Source organism: Staurois parvus, unplaced genomic scaffold (genome assembly GCF_062004578.1).
Source record: "Staurois parvus isolate SC_StPar_1 unplaced genomic scaffold, SC_StPar_1.0 ptg000390l, whole genome shotgun sequence".
Classification (NCBI taxonomy): Eukaryota; Metazoa; Chordata; class Amphibia; order Anura; family Ranidae; genus Staurois; species Staurois parvus.
Genome location: NW_028318186.1, coordinates 9914046 through 9931221, shown reverse-complemented (window position 1 = coordinate 9931221; position 17176 = coordinate 9914046). Strand labels below are relative to the sequence as shown.

General features: G+C 44.4%; 1 protein-coding gene across 1 annotated transcript in view; it reads right to left on the bottom strand.

Annotated features, from left to right (window-relative positions):
- Positions 1-11823: 11823 nt before the first annotated feature.
- CLU (clusterin) overlaps positions 11824-17176 on the bottom strand; it is a 60001-nt gene continuing 54648 nt past the window's right edge. Inside the window, exon 9 of the mRNA XM_089686073.1 lies at positions 11824-12071. Coding sequence (XP_089542199.1) covers positions 12059-12071 — 13 coding nt within the window. The 3' untranslated portion in view covers positions 11824-12058. The remainder of the gene's footprint in view (positions 12072-17176) is intronic.

Sequence of the window (17176 nt, the reverse complement as noted above, 5' to 3'; positions counted from 1 at the left end):
TGGACTGATATGTTTAGTTATTTACAAAAATTCCAGGGTGTATCATGGCTGTGGGTACCATATGGGCACTGCCTGAGGCAGTACCAAACCTTAACATTTCCAAATAGTGATGACATTTTCCTTCCTTTCTTTCATCTTGCTACCTCTGGGCATTTGTGCATAAATTTAGCTCAATAACTGTGTGGGAAAAGGGGTACAGGTTGTGTTGGGTTGATAGTAACCTCAAGATTTCCTTTCTCTTATTTGATGGGCTGTGCAGTAAAAAAAATCATCCATTATGTAAAGTATACTCTATGCAGCCTCCAAAAGCACATTTTAGTTTTCCAGTTTTGTTGAAGGGTGCAGTGGAGATGCTGTTGTTGTTCACAGATTCAACTTGTTACTGACGTTACTAGTTTAAGTGCTTGCTGCTTGAGCAAAGATTGTGATAAAGCCCTTTAAGGTGGCACACCACCTTAGGTTGCTTGACAACAATGCCCTACCAGTCTGGGATATTTGGGATATTCCTAGAGGGCTATATGCAATACATAGGTTAATGGATTGGGCTTTCAGCCTGTGGGAAGAAGCAACAGCATTTCTTATCTAGGACTTATCTATAGGATTTGTAGACAGGTGCAATCTGTTTTCTCCACTGTAGGTGGCATTCATCCAGAAGGGTTGTGCAGCTGGAGGGGAGGTCAAGGAACACTTGCTTTTTCTATGGTTTCCTTGGTCGCCAGTTAGCTACACTGCATCCAGGTGACCCTGATGGTCATTTTGGGTCATGCATAGTCTTTTTAAGCCCCTGTCCCTAGGTTTTGGCGTGCATTTGCTCAGTGGCTAGTGTAGGGAGAGTACACCCATCTGTCAGGGACAGCACTAATGGCAAGGAGAGGTTCTGGAGGAGTTCTTGAAAGCTCAGGACCTACGTTTTCACTCCCTTAAGCTCCCCCTTGGGTTGGACCAACTAGGCCACATTCCACCTTCCATGGCGAACAATGTCTTCAGCTCAGGCCTACTCCTGCTGACTCTCTGCTGCATTGGCTGAGCTCCCTGCTGGGCTGTTGTACTGTTTGCAAGTCCTTCAATACATTGGTTACTGCACTCCACGCACTGTGTGATTACTTCTGCTGCACCACGCTGCACCTATCCAACAGACTGATGTAGCCAGGGAGCTATTCCATGTACATTTTCCCTTTTGGGGGAGGTATAAAGGCATTTCACACTTGGTGAGATAAGACTGATTGCATTCCTCCTTTGGAGAATGCCAGAACAATGTTCTACCCTCTGCTAGGCTATGGGTCACTCCATGTTTCTCTTCCCTTCCTTACTACAAAAACTGTTGAAACGTGTTTAAGTAAGGTGCATCTTTATTCTATATAGCTAATAGTTCATGTAACATTCTTCATTAAAAACAAAGACCTTCAGAAGAAGTCTGGTATGTACACTGTTTATTCTGTACCAGTGGAGGACTACTCTTGGAAATGGGCCCAGGGGAATGAGAGGGACCAAGATTGTGGATTGGATCGGAGGGCCTGGTTTCCGTTTAGGCCAAGGTGAGTTGTTCACAGGAAATATCAGTGGGGTGATGTCTGGAGGTTTCCACCCAGCAACCATGGGAACCTTGGGCCCCATGCTCTCCTTGACTTGCCCATGAATCGCCCAAGCTGGTAAGCAGTTACTGCTCACTACAAGTTGCCTTGCTATATTACATTTTTCGTAACAGCTCTGTGCTAATCCTACAAGTCAAAGACAGAGTCTCTCAGCTGCAGCTTCCAACTAAATATCAAATCCAAATAAAATCGCACTCCACTTTTAAAGACCACCAAAATGCCCAACACAGATGTACTCACTGACTGCTTATGACAACATAAGGTTGGACTTGGTTAATATATGGTTGTGACACTGCCTGGGAGTACCAAGAGCTGCAAGGTTTTTATTGCCATAGATAGGAAGTATTGAAGAAGAATCCTGACTTTTGATACTGAAAGGGTTTTTGTTTTGTTTTTTTAAAACAGTCACGAAAATGTTAAATTCTGAAAAAAAGAGGATCAAAAAAGAGGAAGAAGTATGTCAACTGTGAGCTCCTGATAAAGACCTTATCAGGCAAAACATGCTGAGACTTGGCAAATGGCAAGTCTCTTTATAACATCTACTTCAGGTACTCACCAAGGTGCTGGCTGGGAGACTGGGTTCAGTTATCTCTGTGGTGGTGCATCATGATCAGATGGATTTTATACCGGGGAAGGGTACGGACATTAACATATGGAGACTGCTCACCATATTTCTGTGGCTTGTGATAGGTGGTGCTGTCCTTGGATGCCGAGAAGGCCTTTGATTTGGTTGAGTGGGAGTATCTATGGGAAACGCTGCATCGATTCGGATTTGGCCCTCATTTCATTTCATGGATTAGGTGCCTTTACAGTGCGCCATTTGCAAGAGAACGTATTGACAATATCCTCTCCCCCCCTTTTGCTCTCCATAGAGGCACTCGGCAGGGCTGTCCACTTTTGCCAGGCTTGTTTGCCCTTGTGATTGATCCCTTAGCCTGCCTAATCCACTCTTCCGATTCTTTACATGGCCTACCGGTGGGTGACTGGGAGGATAGGATTTCCCTATATGCGGACGACATTCTCTTATATTTGAGGGACTGTAATTTGTCTCTTAGGGAGGCACTGAGTCTTATTGATCACTTGGGCAGTTACTCCGGTGTCCGCATTAATTGGGAGACGTCCATACTGTTTCCTCTTGCATCAGGACCCTTACCCGACATTTCCTTCGCTCCTATTAGATCGGTCTCTTGCTTTAAATATTTGGGTGTAACGGTGCAACGTGACTTGCAGAAGTTTCTAGCGGACAAGCTTTACCCCCTTGTCCAACAGTTGCAGACTAAATGTACTGCATGGTCTTCCCTTCCGATTAGCACCATTGGCCAGGTTAATCTTTTTAAAATTATATTCCTACCTAAGTTTATCTACTTTTTTTCGGCATACACAGGTGCAGTTCCCACAATAATTTTTCCGTCATGTTGATGGCATCGTCTCTGGGTTTATTTGGGCTGGAAGGGCCCCTAGACTTTCCAGATCCACGCTGCACTTGCCTATTGATCGCGGTGGCCTGGCACTTCCTAATCTGCTTCTAAATTATTGGGTGGCTGTACTGGTCACGGTGCGATGGTGGCTCTCCCGGCTTAGGGATAATGCTGCAGTGATCCTGAAGGCGGCAATACTGGGTTCGTATGCTGAAATTCATAACCTAATTCATAGAGGTCCGAAGTCCAACTATGCCATCACTCTTCCTATGCTGACGACCCTGAGGGTGTGGAGTCAGGCTAGAGCTAAATTTCAGGTGAATAATGTGTACTCCCCAGACACACCACTCTGGGGCAACCCTGCCCTCCCACATTTGCATACGATACCGGACCCCATGGTGAGGGCTCGATATGGTATTAAAACGTTGTACCATATTATGCCTAGCGGCACCCTGCTTTGGTTTGATGAACTCAAACACAATTATGGCCTGCCTAACAGAATGTTTTTCCAGTTTTTACAACTGCGTCATGCGGTGGCTGCTCAATTTCCCTCTCCACCGAGCATTCAGACAGATCCGTTAGAAAACTTGCTGTTACTGGAGGATTTGCCTAAGCCGTTATCTGCTCTCCATTCCCTGTTGATACCACTCTCTACCCCTAGAATGCAGGCTCCCTTTGATAAATGGCACATGAACCTCCCTTCGTTAACAAAGGATGACTGGGAGGATTGCCTTCTACAGTGCCTCCCTACCATAATCTTGGCCAGGGACCGCTTTATACAGCTTAAATGTATCCATAGAGTATATTACACACTGTGGTGTTTGGCTGTGATATATCCTGATATATTAGCCACATGTTCTCGCTGTGATAAGGAGGTGGGCACGTTTCTCCATATGTTTTAGGAATGTTCCAAGCTTCTCCCCTTCTGGGTCAGGGTACTGGATACTGTTAACACTGTTAGTAAACTGTCTATCACCATGGATCCCCTGATTATGTTGCTAGGCCTTTTGGACCTCGTGGAGACGTCTAAGCATAATAGACAGTTTGTCTTCTATGTTTTTTACTATGCTAGGAGAGAAATTCTGTTGAAATGGAATCAGTCTGCTCCACTAACAGTCTCGGGATGGAAATCGGCAGTCAACGGGGCGCTTCCATTGTACAAACTTACTTATATGAGCTGTAATTTTCCAGCTAAATTTGATAAAATATGGACTGGGTGGGTGGAGGCTCAGGGCCTTACGGCATAATAATTGGCTTATTCTCTTGCAGGTATGTCCAGTTTGTACTGTGTACTTGCTTGGTTATTGTTTATGTTTATGATTTGCTTTTCTTCTTTTCCCCGCTTTTTCTTCTCCTCCCCCTCTCTCTTTTTTTTCTTCCTCTTCCCCCCCCCCTCTCGGGGCTTTCTGTCAGGGATCCCCTCGATCCCCGCCGCGATGGTCCCGGCGCAGGCGCAGTGTGCTGCCCTGTGCAGGGACTCGAGCACTAGGTCCGGGCCGGCCGCGGCGTTCGAGTTCGCGCATGCGCAGTAGAAGCCGCGGCCGCCCGCTGGGCACCAATGGCAGCGCAGGGCGGGATATTTAAATGCCTTCTGGTCTTACCTGTATCCTGTATCTGCGAACCTGTGAATTGTAAGTTGCTGACCCGGATTGTGCCTTGACCTTGCTGTATTTCTCCTGCCCTGACCTTTGCTTTGCCTGACCTCTCTCCTGGATGCCCCCTATTGGATTTGACCTGCTGTTGCTGACCTGGCGTGTGACCCGACCATTCTATGCCCGCTGCCTTGTACCTTGCCGTCCTCTCTGTTACCGACCCGGCCCGTCTGACCTTGCTCATCCATCCATCCATCCCGTGCAGTGGGGTCTGCTGACCTCCTCATATCAGACTCTTCCCCGTGGGAGCCCTTGGCGCATACCACTACCACTGACGGTCGCACCCAGTAGCCACGACCTGGTCTCAGGGGGCTCCAAGTCCATCCCCACCATCAGGGGCCCTGGTGAACAAGCACCCTGGGACTTAGACTCCATGCGCTGGGGACGCCTATTCAGTGGAGAGCTAGTGGTACCGCCAGGCGGTCCCTTACAGTTTCTCTATTCTAACCTTTTCCCCTTTCTCCCCCCCCCCCTTTTTTTCATCAAGGATGTTCAGTTGACTCCATATGATTTTTAGCATTGGAATTCCATGTGAATTGTATTTACACTGAGTGCCTTAAGTTTGCCTGTTTTTATGTACCTTGCCTTGTTATACTTTTGTATGATTTCAATAAACGCAACTGGTAAAAAAAGTGCAGAATTTATACAGCTTGTCTGAGAGTTCAGAAAAAAAAGGGGGGCGGAGAGCTGAAATTACACACTGCATAGCTCAGTAAGGACAGCTGATCGGAGGGAAGAGACATCCCCCCCATCACACAGCATACAGAAACAAAGCTGAGGCTGTTAATTGGTGTCAGGAAAACTTGTCAGAAGTGACTCATGCAGATATCAGAGAAAGGAGGCAACAGACAGAAATTACACTTTAGGAGTTTATTTACTAAAGCTGGTTCACTCAGAATCTCATGTGGCTGTGCATGGTAGCCAATCCGCTTCTAACCTCAGCATGTTCAATTAAGCTTTAGCAATAAAACCTGGAAGCTGATTGGTTTCTATGCAGAAGTGCAGGAGATTCTGAATTAACCAGCTTTAGTAAATAAGCTCCTTAGTGCCCTGGACTGAGGCAAGTACACACTGTGGAGGATATGCTTTGCTCATATTTAATGTCTGAGGTTTACAACCACTTTAACACAACACTGTAACATTAAGCTATTGTGCAGCCCTCTGGACATGTCAGGGTTGCATTTGAGACTCTCCATATTTTCTATGGACCAGTAGACAGAATTCATAGCTGTGTAGTTACACTATAAGGTACATCAGGGTAAAACAGCCACAGGTCTGGTTTCTCCATGAGAAAATTACTTTTATAATAATATACTTGTATAAAAACTTTTCATTTCTATTTCATTTTTAAAATACTGTATGTTCAATGTGGTGACAATAAAGGCCATTCTGTGGCCAGGACACACGTATTTATAAATAGATGAATTAGTGAAGTATGTTGTAGCCGGGACCTGTCCTCAGGGAGATATCTGGTGTCCGTGTCTTTCTTCAGATTACACGGGAAGAAAAGCCATTGCCCTTTTCAGATATTCCATCCCACTTTTATCAGTCGCCTTGCACATCATCTCCTGGAAGTCAGTGCGAGCCCAGCTCTGGTGTGAAATAAACTCCGATAATCTCGGTTTTCAGTTTCACAGCTCTGAAAAAAAATTGGCCGGTGCTTAGAAATAAGATCTTTTAAATTTCCATGTGGCTTAGTGAGGGCTGGGAGATGGAATTGTAAGTTCTGCCGCTTTTGTTTGCCGGAAACCTGAACTGTTTGTGTTTATTATGTATCCAAATTTTACTTTCTCCACTGAGACAGAACTCTAGGTAGGAAAAGGTCTTCTTAAAGTAAACCCATGCCATAAAATAAACTCCAATATTTTCCCCTCTCAACAGTATAGCAAGCTCCCATGGATGACTTGAAGTTTAATGCACAAAGAGATAGGTTTTCCCATCTTTGGTGGGACTGTCCCTATATTAAACCCTTCTGGACAGATATTCAGACTCTCATTACCAAGTTTACACAACATCCACTAGATGATGACCTTCTTCAGATATTATTTCATGCTACCCACCTGTCTGTGGATAAGTATAAGTGGTATGTGATACCGTACTTGCTCAATGTTGGTAAAAACCTTATACACTTCAAAACCTTGGTGGTTCCCATGGTTAGGGAAAGGCTATTCAAGGTACGAGATATATAGCTAGAGGAGGTATCAATATGCCGATAAGTATTCACTATTTTATACGATTTGGGCATTGTGGATAGACTTTACCACCTCCAACACCTACACTCAATTGATGTCATAACCCTTTTGAGTATTGATCAGTAGGCTTTCATTTTCCAAAGCATTCCTTCATTGTGCTTGGCAAGGGACGAAAATGTAAGTCATTCAAAGATTTCATAGCTGTTGGGCCCTCCTCCCCCTTTGAATAGACTGAAGTTCCCCTCAACCCCTTTCCATTGTTTTCTTTTTGTTTTCTGTTCCTTACTTTTATTCCCTTTTTTCCCTCTCCCTATATCCTACCTTTCCCCTTCCATAATTTAGTGTCTCTACGTTTGTTATGCGACTAAATATGGTATCTGGTTATTTGTGTGTTTTGGGCCCCCACAGAATATTGTCCCTGTTGCCTTCTATATCTTTTGTTCTGAGGATGTATTTACTGTGTCATTTACTGTCTGTTACCAGTTTGTATGAAAACTAATGCAAAGGTGTTTAACATCGGTAGTAGTCAAGTTATTAGACTCACTCCTGAAAAGAAGGATCATTGATCACTTAAAAACACACAACTTGCTGGATCCAAAGCAGCATGGCTTTACTGAAGGCAGATCATGCCAAACTAATCTGACTGGATTTTTTTACTATATTACCAATGTTTTGGACCAGCATGGTGCTGCGGACATAGCATATCTTGATTTCAGAAAGGCATTTGATACAGTTCCACATAATGATTTAATACAAAAGTTGTGAAAGCTAGGACTTAGCCCTTGGGTGGTTCAGTGGATATGCAGCTGGCTAAAGGATAGATACAAGAGTGTGATTGTAAATGGGGTTCACTCAGAACCAGTCACTAGTGGTGTACCACAAGGCTGTGTACTAGGTCTTGTTCTATTTAATCTATATGTAAGTGATATAACTAAAGATTTGTTGGGTAAGGTATGTATTTTTGCTGATGACGCAAAGGTGTTTAAAATGTCTGTAACATGATTTGGCATTGCTGGAACATTGGTCAAAAAAGTGGAAATTAAACAACTACACACATTAACCTTATCGACAATGGGTAGAATAGCAACCCTAAAAATGTGTATATTACCTAAAATACTTTACATATTACGTACTCTTCCAATTCCAGTTCCCAACTCTTTTTTCTCCAAACTCCAAGCGATACTAAACAAATTTACGTGGAACCCAAAAAAACCTAGGTGCATGACAAATTTACTAATAAGACCTTCCTCTAAGGGAGGAGCAGGTCTCCCACATTTAAAATCCTACTACAACGCCACGCTCCTAGACCAGCTCTTCTTTTGGTGGCATCCTACTAAAGATAAAACGTGGACCTACATGGAAAATCCTCCACAACTTCCGCATATTCCTGACAAGTTATTGTTCCTACCTCTAAATACCCAAGCTCAACTACTACCCAACCATCCGTGTATAAAAGCCTCCTTACAGGCCTGGTTTGACCTTTTATCCTCTAATCACCCAGAAAATGAAACAAAAAAAAAAAAATTCCTACTCCAATCTCCACCCTACACCTCATCATTCCCTCTTTAAACCTGACACAATGGGAAAATCGAGGTATATTTCATATTCGAGACTTATACATAAACCATAGACTAGAATCCTTCTCTAATCTCCAAAAAAAATTCCACCTCCCCGACAATGAAAACTTCACGTACATAAGAATAGCCCACTCCTCACGTACAATAGACTTGCCTCTAGAACTAACAATCCCCTCCACTGCGTACCTCTTCTTCCACAGAACGCAGTATCCTAAGAAAGGAATCTCAACCTTTTATACGATTATAACTAAAACTCAGTTTGCCATACACACCACTTCCCTAACTGGGAAAAAATCCTTCTTCAACCAGTGTCTCCACACACTTGGGCAAAAACCTTCAACATCACCTACAGAGCCTCTAAATGTAGCTCCCACTGGGAATCATACATGAAAATCTTACATCAGTGGTATCTAACACCTGTTAAACTCGCCCTTTACTACTCCCAACACTCGCCCAAATGCTGGAGACAGTGCGGAGAAATAGGAACAATCCTCCATATACTTTGGACATGTAAATCTCTCAAATCGTATTGGAATAGTCTTCCAATTAATCTCCTCTACATCTGGAGTTCTGACAACTCCAAATCCAGCCTTAGCCCTCCTTCACACAGGAATAGACAACTTTCCCCCAGATTCACGTACCATCATAGTCCATACATTAGCAGTGGCAAAAATTAATATCACTAAGTTATGGAAATCCACCACAACCCCCTCGTTCTCAACCCTTATTTCTGAACTTAATCTCCATTGTGAGATGGAAAAGAGAACAGCAATCCAAAATTTCTCATATCATAAATTCCGATTTCAGTGGTCTCGATGGCTTCAAGACCCTAACTGCTCCGTCCATTGACAACTACTGTATAACAAAATAATACCACACTATGACCAATGCACTTGACTGGTGCCCCCCCCCCCCCTCCCCCTCTAATGTTTATCACACTCCCAACCAACTAGGGTTCCCATTGATCCGAGCATACCTCTCAAGTATCCGCGACCATGTTCTATCATCCCCAGCCAATTGGTGGGGACTTGCTTTATTTCTTGTATGTATATTTACCAAATGTTTCATTTCAATGTGAACACTGCTCTTTCCTTTTTTTTTTCTTATCAATGTGTGATAACATGTCTATTGAAAATCTTTCAAAAAAAATATTTGAATATAAAAAAGTGGAAATTGCAATTCAAAGTTTCTAAATGTAAAATAATGCACCTAGGGAAAAGGAATCCCTTGAGAGACAGCATTGGGGGGTACAGTGTTTGCCAGTACTTCAGAGGAAAACGACTTGTGGTTACTTATTTCAGATGATTGCAAAATGAGCAAACAGTGTGGCCAGGCAGCGGGGAAAGCGAATAGAATTCTAAGATGCATCACTAGAGGGGTCACCAGCAAGAGGAAGGAAGTTCTAATTCCCCTATATAGATCTTTAGTGAGATCTCATTTAGAATAGTGTCCAGTTCTGGAGACCTCACTTCCAAAATATATTGGTAAGATAGAACAAATCCAGAGACGGGTAACAAAAACGGTGAAAGGTCTGGGGGATAAAACATATCAAGTGTGATTTCAGGAACTTAACATGTCCAGTCTGGAGGAGATAAGGGAAAGGGGAGACATGATTGAGACCTTTAAATACATCAAGGGGGTGAATAAGGTTCAGGAGGGCAGCATTTTCAACACGAAACCAAAATCAAGAACACGGGGACATGACCTTAAACTAACTGGAGGAAAGTTCAAAACTAATCCCAGTAAGCACTATTTTATTGAAAGAGTAGTTGATGCTTGGAATAAACTTCTAGCAGAGGTTTTGGGCCAGTCAACAGTAAATAGCTTCAAATGTGCTTGGAACAAGCATAGATCCAAAAAAAAAACAAACTAAAAAAAACCTAACCCCCCAAAAAAAACAAATAAAAAAAAAACAGCAGTGACTAGTCTTTATAACAGGAAGCTCCTGCACAGAGGTAAAGTGTTAAACTGGATTATATACAGATGTTTAAGAAATACCCAAAACACGCCAAGATTTAAGAACAGGGTACAAGACTCTTGTATGTAGACAAAATTGATCCCAGAGTTCAGCTTCAAATACGTTACTTATCAATTAAGCTCCCTAGCGGTCTGATTATTTCAGTATTTCTGTGCTCAAAGTGGTCCATTTTTTTTTGCATGGAAATATGTTGTTTTTTTTATTGTAGGCCTGTAATTCTTAGGAATAACTCACTGAAACCTGTCCGAACAAGGGTCTAGTAAACATCCCGGGTATAATAAAACTTGAAACACAAAATCATAAATTATAATATAATAAATAATCCTAAAAAATAATAATATAATAATAATAAATTTAATTCAATAATATAATCAAACCAAAAACACTGAAATTTGAAATATAGCGCCAAGTTTGCACATCGCTGAGCAAAGTCGCAAAATCGCTTTCAGTGTCTGATGACGAATTTCCCCACGAATCATTATCACTCAATTCTGCAAGTGATTCTAATTTACTATCGCTGCTCTCTAGCCGGTCTAAAACCGCTTTTGACATAAAGGGACACTTTTTGGACGCCATGGACGTTTCTCAATTTCCAGGCAGAAAGAACAGTCAAAATGCAGGCAGGGCACAGGACAAAGCACTAGGGACAAAATGTATGTGAAATGGTTTGATACAGTAATGTTTACTATGTGATTTTAGTGAATTTAGTGAATGTCACATTTTTCCATTTTTGAATTTCTCGCCAGTTCCGTCCCATGTACGTCCCGATGCTCGCAGGGACCGGAACCTGGAAGACGGATGCTGGCATCTGCCGGAGGACATGACCGGGTACGCTGCAGGGGGGACATCGCAGGAGCGCAGGAAAAGGTAAGTGATCAAGGGATCCTGGAGCAACACTGCAGGGCAATCCCAAGTGTAGCTCGGGGTTACTGCTTTTGGTACTGAAAGTTAACCCCGAGCTACAATCGGGAATACCGCCGGGGGGTTAATGATGTCATTGGTTGTCAGGATTTCGGTGGCCAGAAGGACGTAATGGTGCACAATGAAACCCTGTGACTTGGTGTAACAAAAAGGCAGGCTTGTTCCACCCGCTGGCTTGTATAACAAGTTTTGGACAATTTTTAGACATTTTGCCAAGGAACCCCTGAAGAAACCTCAAGACACACCAGGGTGCCTGGGCACCCTGGTTGAGAAAGGCTGCTCTAGCTCCACAGGGGGTGTGTCAGACCTATGCAGAGAGACCACTGCTTCCACTTCTTTGGCTGAGTCTGCTAACAGTAACTGTAAGACTTTGCTCACCTATTGTTTTGATGCACCTGAAATGAATAGCAGATTTAAAGGCATAAGCAGTTCAACAACTGGAATGGAATACGATAGGAATGGAAGAAAAAGGACTAGCCATTTTCAGCAAGGATAACATTAAAGGTCTTTTAATTGTTTTTTGTGCATTTTTGGTCCCTACAAAAAAAGCAGCAAACATTAGTACCAGTAGTAGCAGTACAACAGTAGTGAGAGGAGGTGTGTGCTGGACACGGAATGGCTGGATGCTTGTCTAGGTCTGGCTGGCTATGAGGAGGAGCGTCACAATCAACTTCTACCTGGATTGGAAATGGCTGTGGATTAGGTGTACCAGACTTCACTCTGTACAATCAGGCAGCCTCACTGCGGAAGGAAGAACAGAACGACACAGTGAGTAACACACAGACTCAAAGGGGTTGATTGACTAAAGGCAAATAGACTGTTCAGCTTTTTTTTCAAAGTGACAGTAAAGCCTTTTTTTCCCTTGTAGGCTTATTACAGCCTTACCTGCAGGTACGGTAAATACAGTATCTCCTAAACCTGCACCGTTTAGGACATATTTACATTAGCAGCGTTGCTGATGCCACTGGCTCATGCGCACTACACTCTAAAGGGACTGTGTGCCGTCTATTGAGAGAGCTGTGTCGTGGCTGAGACTCCCAGGCACAGGAGTGCCGTCATCGTGTTCTGGCCAGTCAAACTGCCACAGCCCATGAACCTGGAAGAAGAACCAGGTGAAGATGGAAGCCCCAGGGAGCTAAGACAATGCTGGAGGACTCTGTCCCTTCCTCTTTCTAACTCTCCTCTCCTTAAATACTCTTCACTGCTGGAGGACTCTGCTCCTTCCTCTATCTAACGCTCTACTACTGAAATACTCTGCACTGCTGGAGGACTCTGCTCCTTCCTCTATCTAACGCTCTACTACTGAAATACTCTGCACTGCTGGAGGACTCTGCTCCTTCCTCTATCTAACGCTCTACTACTGAAATACTCTGCACTGCTGGAGGACTCTGCTCCTTCCTCTATCTAACTCTCTACTCCTGAAATACTCTGCACTGCTGGAGGACTCTGCTCCTTCCTCTTTCTAAGTCTCCTCTCCTTAAATACTCTTCACTGCTGGAGGACTCTGCTCATTTATCTATCTAACGCTCTACTACTGAAATACTCTGCACTGCTGGAGGACTCTGCTCCTTCCTCTATCTAACTCTCTACTCCTGAGATACTCTGCACTGCTGGAGGACTCTGCTCCTTCCTCTATCTAACTCTCTACTGCTGAAATAATCTGCACTGCTGGAGGACTCTGCTCCTTCCTCTAACTCTCTACTCCTGAGATACTCTGCACTGCTGGAGGACTCTGCTCCTTCCTCCATCTAACTCTCTACTCCTGAAATACTCTGCACTGCTGGAGGACTCTGCTCCTTCCTCCATCTAACTCTCTACTCCTGAAATACTCTGCACTGCTGGAGGACTCTGCTCCTTCCTCTATCTAACTCTCTACTCCTGAGATCCTCTGCACTGCTGGAGGACTCTGCTCCTTCCTCCATCTAACTCTCTACTCCTGAAATACTCTGCACTGCTGGAGGACTCTGCTCCTTCCTCTATCTAACTCTCTACTCCTGAGATCCTCTGCACTGCTGGAGGACTCTGCTCCTTCCTCCATCTAACTCTCTACTCCTGAAATACTCTGCACTGCTGGAGGACTCTGCTCCTTCCTCTATCTAACTCTCTACTCCTGAAATAATCTGCGCTGCTGGAGGACTCTGCTCCTTCCTCTATCTAACTCTCTACTCCTGAAATACTCTGCACTGCTGGAGGACTCTGCTCCTTCCTCTATCTAACTCTCTACTCCTGAGATACTTTGCACTGCTGGAGGACTCTGCTCCTTCCTCTTTCTAACTCTCCTCTCCTTAAATACTCTTCACTGCTGGAGGACTCTGCTCCTTCCTCTATCTAACGCTCTACTACTGAAATACTCTGCACTGCTGGAGGACTCTGCTCCTTCCTCTATCTAACTCTCTACTCCTGAAATACTCTGCACTGCTGGAGGACTCTGCTCCTTCCTCTATCTAACTCTCTACTCCTGAGATACTCTGCACTGCTGGAGGACTCTGCTCCTTCCTCCATCTAACTCTCTACTCCTGAAATACTCTGCACTGCTGGAGGACTCTGCTCCTTCCTCCATCTAACTCTCTACTCCTGAAATAATCTGCGCTGCTGGAGGACTCTGCTCCTTCCTTTATCTAACTCTCTACTCCTGAAATACTCTGCACTGCTGGAGGACTCTGCTCCTTCCTCTATCTAACTCTCTACTCCTGAGATACTTTGCACTGCTGGAGGACTCTGCTCCTTCCTCCATCTAACTCTCTACTCCTGAAATAATCTGCGCTGCTGGAGGACTCTGCTCCTTCCTCTATCTAACTCTCTACTCCTGAAATACTCTGCATTGCTGGAGGACTCTGCTCCTTCCTCTATCTAACTCTCTACTCCTGAAATACTCTGCACTGCTGGAGGACTCTGCTCCTTCCTCTATCTAACTCTCTACTCCTGAAATACTCTGCACTGCTGGAGGACTCTGCTCCTTCCTCTATCTAACTCTCTACTCCTGAGATACTCTGCACTGCTGGAGGACTCTGCTCCTTCCTCCATCTAACTCTCTACTCCTGAAATAATCTGCGCTGCTGGAGGACTCTGCTCCTTCCTCTATCTAACTCTCTACTCCTGAGATACTTTGCACTGCTGGAGGACTCTGCTCCTTCCTCTATCTAACGCTCTACTACTCAAATACTCTGCACTGCTGGAGGACTCTGCTCCTTCCTCTATCTAACTCTCTACTCCTGAGATACTCTGCACTGCTGGAGGACTCTGCTCCTTCCTCTATCTAACTCTCTACTGCTGAAATACTCTGCACTGCTGGAGGACTCTGCTCCTTCCTCTATCTAACTCTCTACTCCTGAGATACTCTGCACTGCTGGAGGACTCTGCTCCTTCCTCCATCTAACTCTCTACTCCTGAAATACTCTGCACTGCTGGAGGACTCTGCTCCTTCTTCCATCTAACTCTCTACTCCTGAAATAATCTGCGCTGCTGGAGGACTCTGCTCCTTCCTCTATCTAACTCTCTACTCCTAAAATAATCTGCACTGCTAGAGGACTCTGCTCCTTCCTCTATCTAACTCTCTACTCCTGAAATACTCTGCACTGCTGGAGGACTCTGCTCCTTCCTCTATCTAACTCTCTACTCCTGAAATACTCTGCACTGCTGGAGGACTCTGCTCCTTCCTCTATCTAACTCTCTACTCCTGAAATACTCTGCACTGCTGGAGGACTCTGCTCCTTCCTCTATCTAACTCTCTACTCCTGAAATACTCTGCACTGCTGGAGGACTCTGCTCCTTCTTCTATCTAACTCTCTACTCCTGAAATACTCTGCACTGCTGGAGGACTCTGCTCCTTCCTCTATCTAACTCTCTACTCCTGAAATACTCTGCACTGCTGGAGGACTCTGCTGATCTTTTATTGAAAAGAATCAAGCAACAAAACTTTATGCCAAAGTAAAAAAACATAACCATAATACAGTCATACTTCAACAGAAAACAAAAGGCATGCACATCCATGTTCAGAATATATACAATATATACATAGTCTACTACCAAAACTTTCACACTGTAGAAAACTATTTACATAAAGCAACAGAGGGGGCCTAAGAGGCACAACCCATCACCTATGTATGCAGCTATTTTTCAAAAATTAAGCATCAAGGAAAAAAACTAGGGTGATAAGAGACAGACAGCCACGCCCTGGAAAGAGACTCCTGGTAGTCAGGGAGGCCTGAAACCCCATCCACGCCTTCAACCAAGCCCCCCAACCCCACTTGTCTCTCTTAAGCACCTGAATCTTCCCCACCTCATGCAAAATGTCACACACCACCACCTGAACAGGAAGGATTGTATGCCAAGTGGTGACCGTGCATTCTAGGTGAAATAACGGACTACTAGGCTAACTAAAAAAAGTGTATCCAAACAAAAAGCCCCACCAGTGTTGAATGCTCCGTACACCCACTCAGCATAACCCAGCCTAGAGAGGAAAGGAACACTGAGGGATTGCCTGATCTGTTTGTATACCTCTATGTTAAAAGGGCAATGAAGCAGAAAATGGTCCATAGTCTCCTCCTCATCTGCACACTCCTCCCGAGGACAACTACGATCCATCTCACTGCGATATTTCAAATTGCCCCAAACATAGATCCTCCCATGAAAGCACAGCCAGGCCAGATCCCTAAATTTAGGGGGGACTCTATCCAAATTAATCAGCCTTACCCCTTCCCTCATAATTTCACCTGGGGAATCTCTTAAGGCCAGTGGGTCATGAAAGACTTCACTCAAGACTCAGCTCATAAGGACTTTCCTTGGAGCGGATCTGAGATCTTCAGCCAACAATCGCCACTGCCGCAGCAACTTCAGGCACGGAAAGACATAGGCTGGAAGCTGACCACAATGACCCCTGAGATTTTTCACTTGACCACCTTCCTCCCAAAGTCGTAGAAAAGGCCTAAACCAAGATCTAAACATGCCTGCCCATCCAGGAGGTTACACTGCAAGCATATTACCAATATTAAACTTGAGAAAAATCAGTGAAAAGATAATAACTGGGTTGACCATACATAAGCCTCCCTCCCTCCTGGACAGATAGGTGACATTCCTCTTGATGAGGTTCAGTCTGTTCCCCCACAACATCTGGAAGAACACACTAGAGACCTTACCATAGAGAGACACTGGCAAGATGCAGACAAAGCTGACATACAAGAAGACCGGAATCAGGTAAGTCTTAACCAAATCAACCCTTTCCCTCAGAGATAACTTCCATCTCTTCCAGCTTATCACCTTAGTATTGGCAACTTCCAGGCTGCCTTCCCAATTTTTAAGGCCATAATCACGGGTCCGAATTCAATGCCTAGTATCTTTATTTTTTCCTGGGGTGTTGGAAAGGTGTCCGGGAGATCAAACACCTCGCCTTCTTTTTCCATCCAGAAAACTTTACTGTTATCCTGATTGATCTTGGAGCCTGATGCTTCAGAGTACCGTGATGTCAGAGAGACCACCTCCTCTGCTTCATCCGTCCCAGTGACAATCACTAATACATCATCTGCATAGGCAACAACCCTCAAAGGTGAAGCTTATGATGTACTCCCAGCTTCCAGCTACATGAATGAGGGCATAGAAGAAATTTTCCCTAAAACCCATCCCCAAGATTAGATCATGCCTTGCTGGAGGGATTGCACCATCTTCCCATTTAAGTATGACGACATTTCGCCTTGGACCCCCTGGCAGAGGTCAGAGACCCAAGACCCGATCCTGAGGTGCTCAAAACGGTGGTTTGTGGGGGGAAAACCTGCTTGGAAGTGGAGTTCCCCTTTGACTGCAGCCCTGGCTTGATGACATTAATGGGAGCAGAGCCTACTACCTAAGCAAAG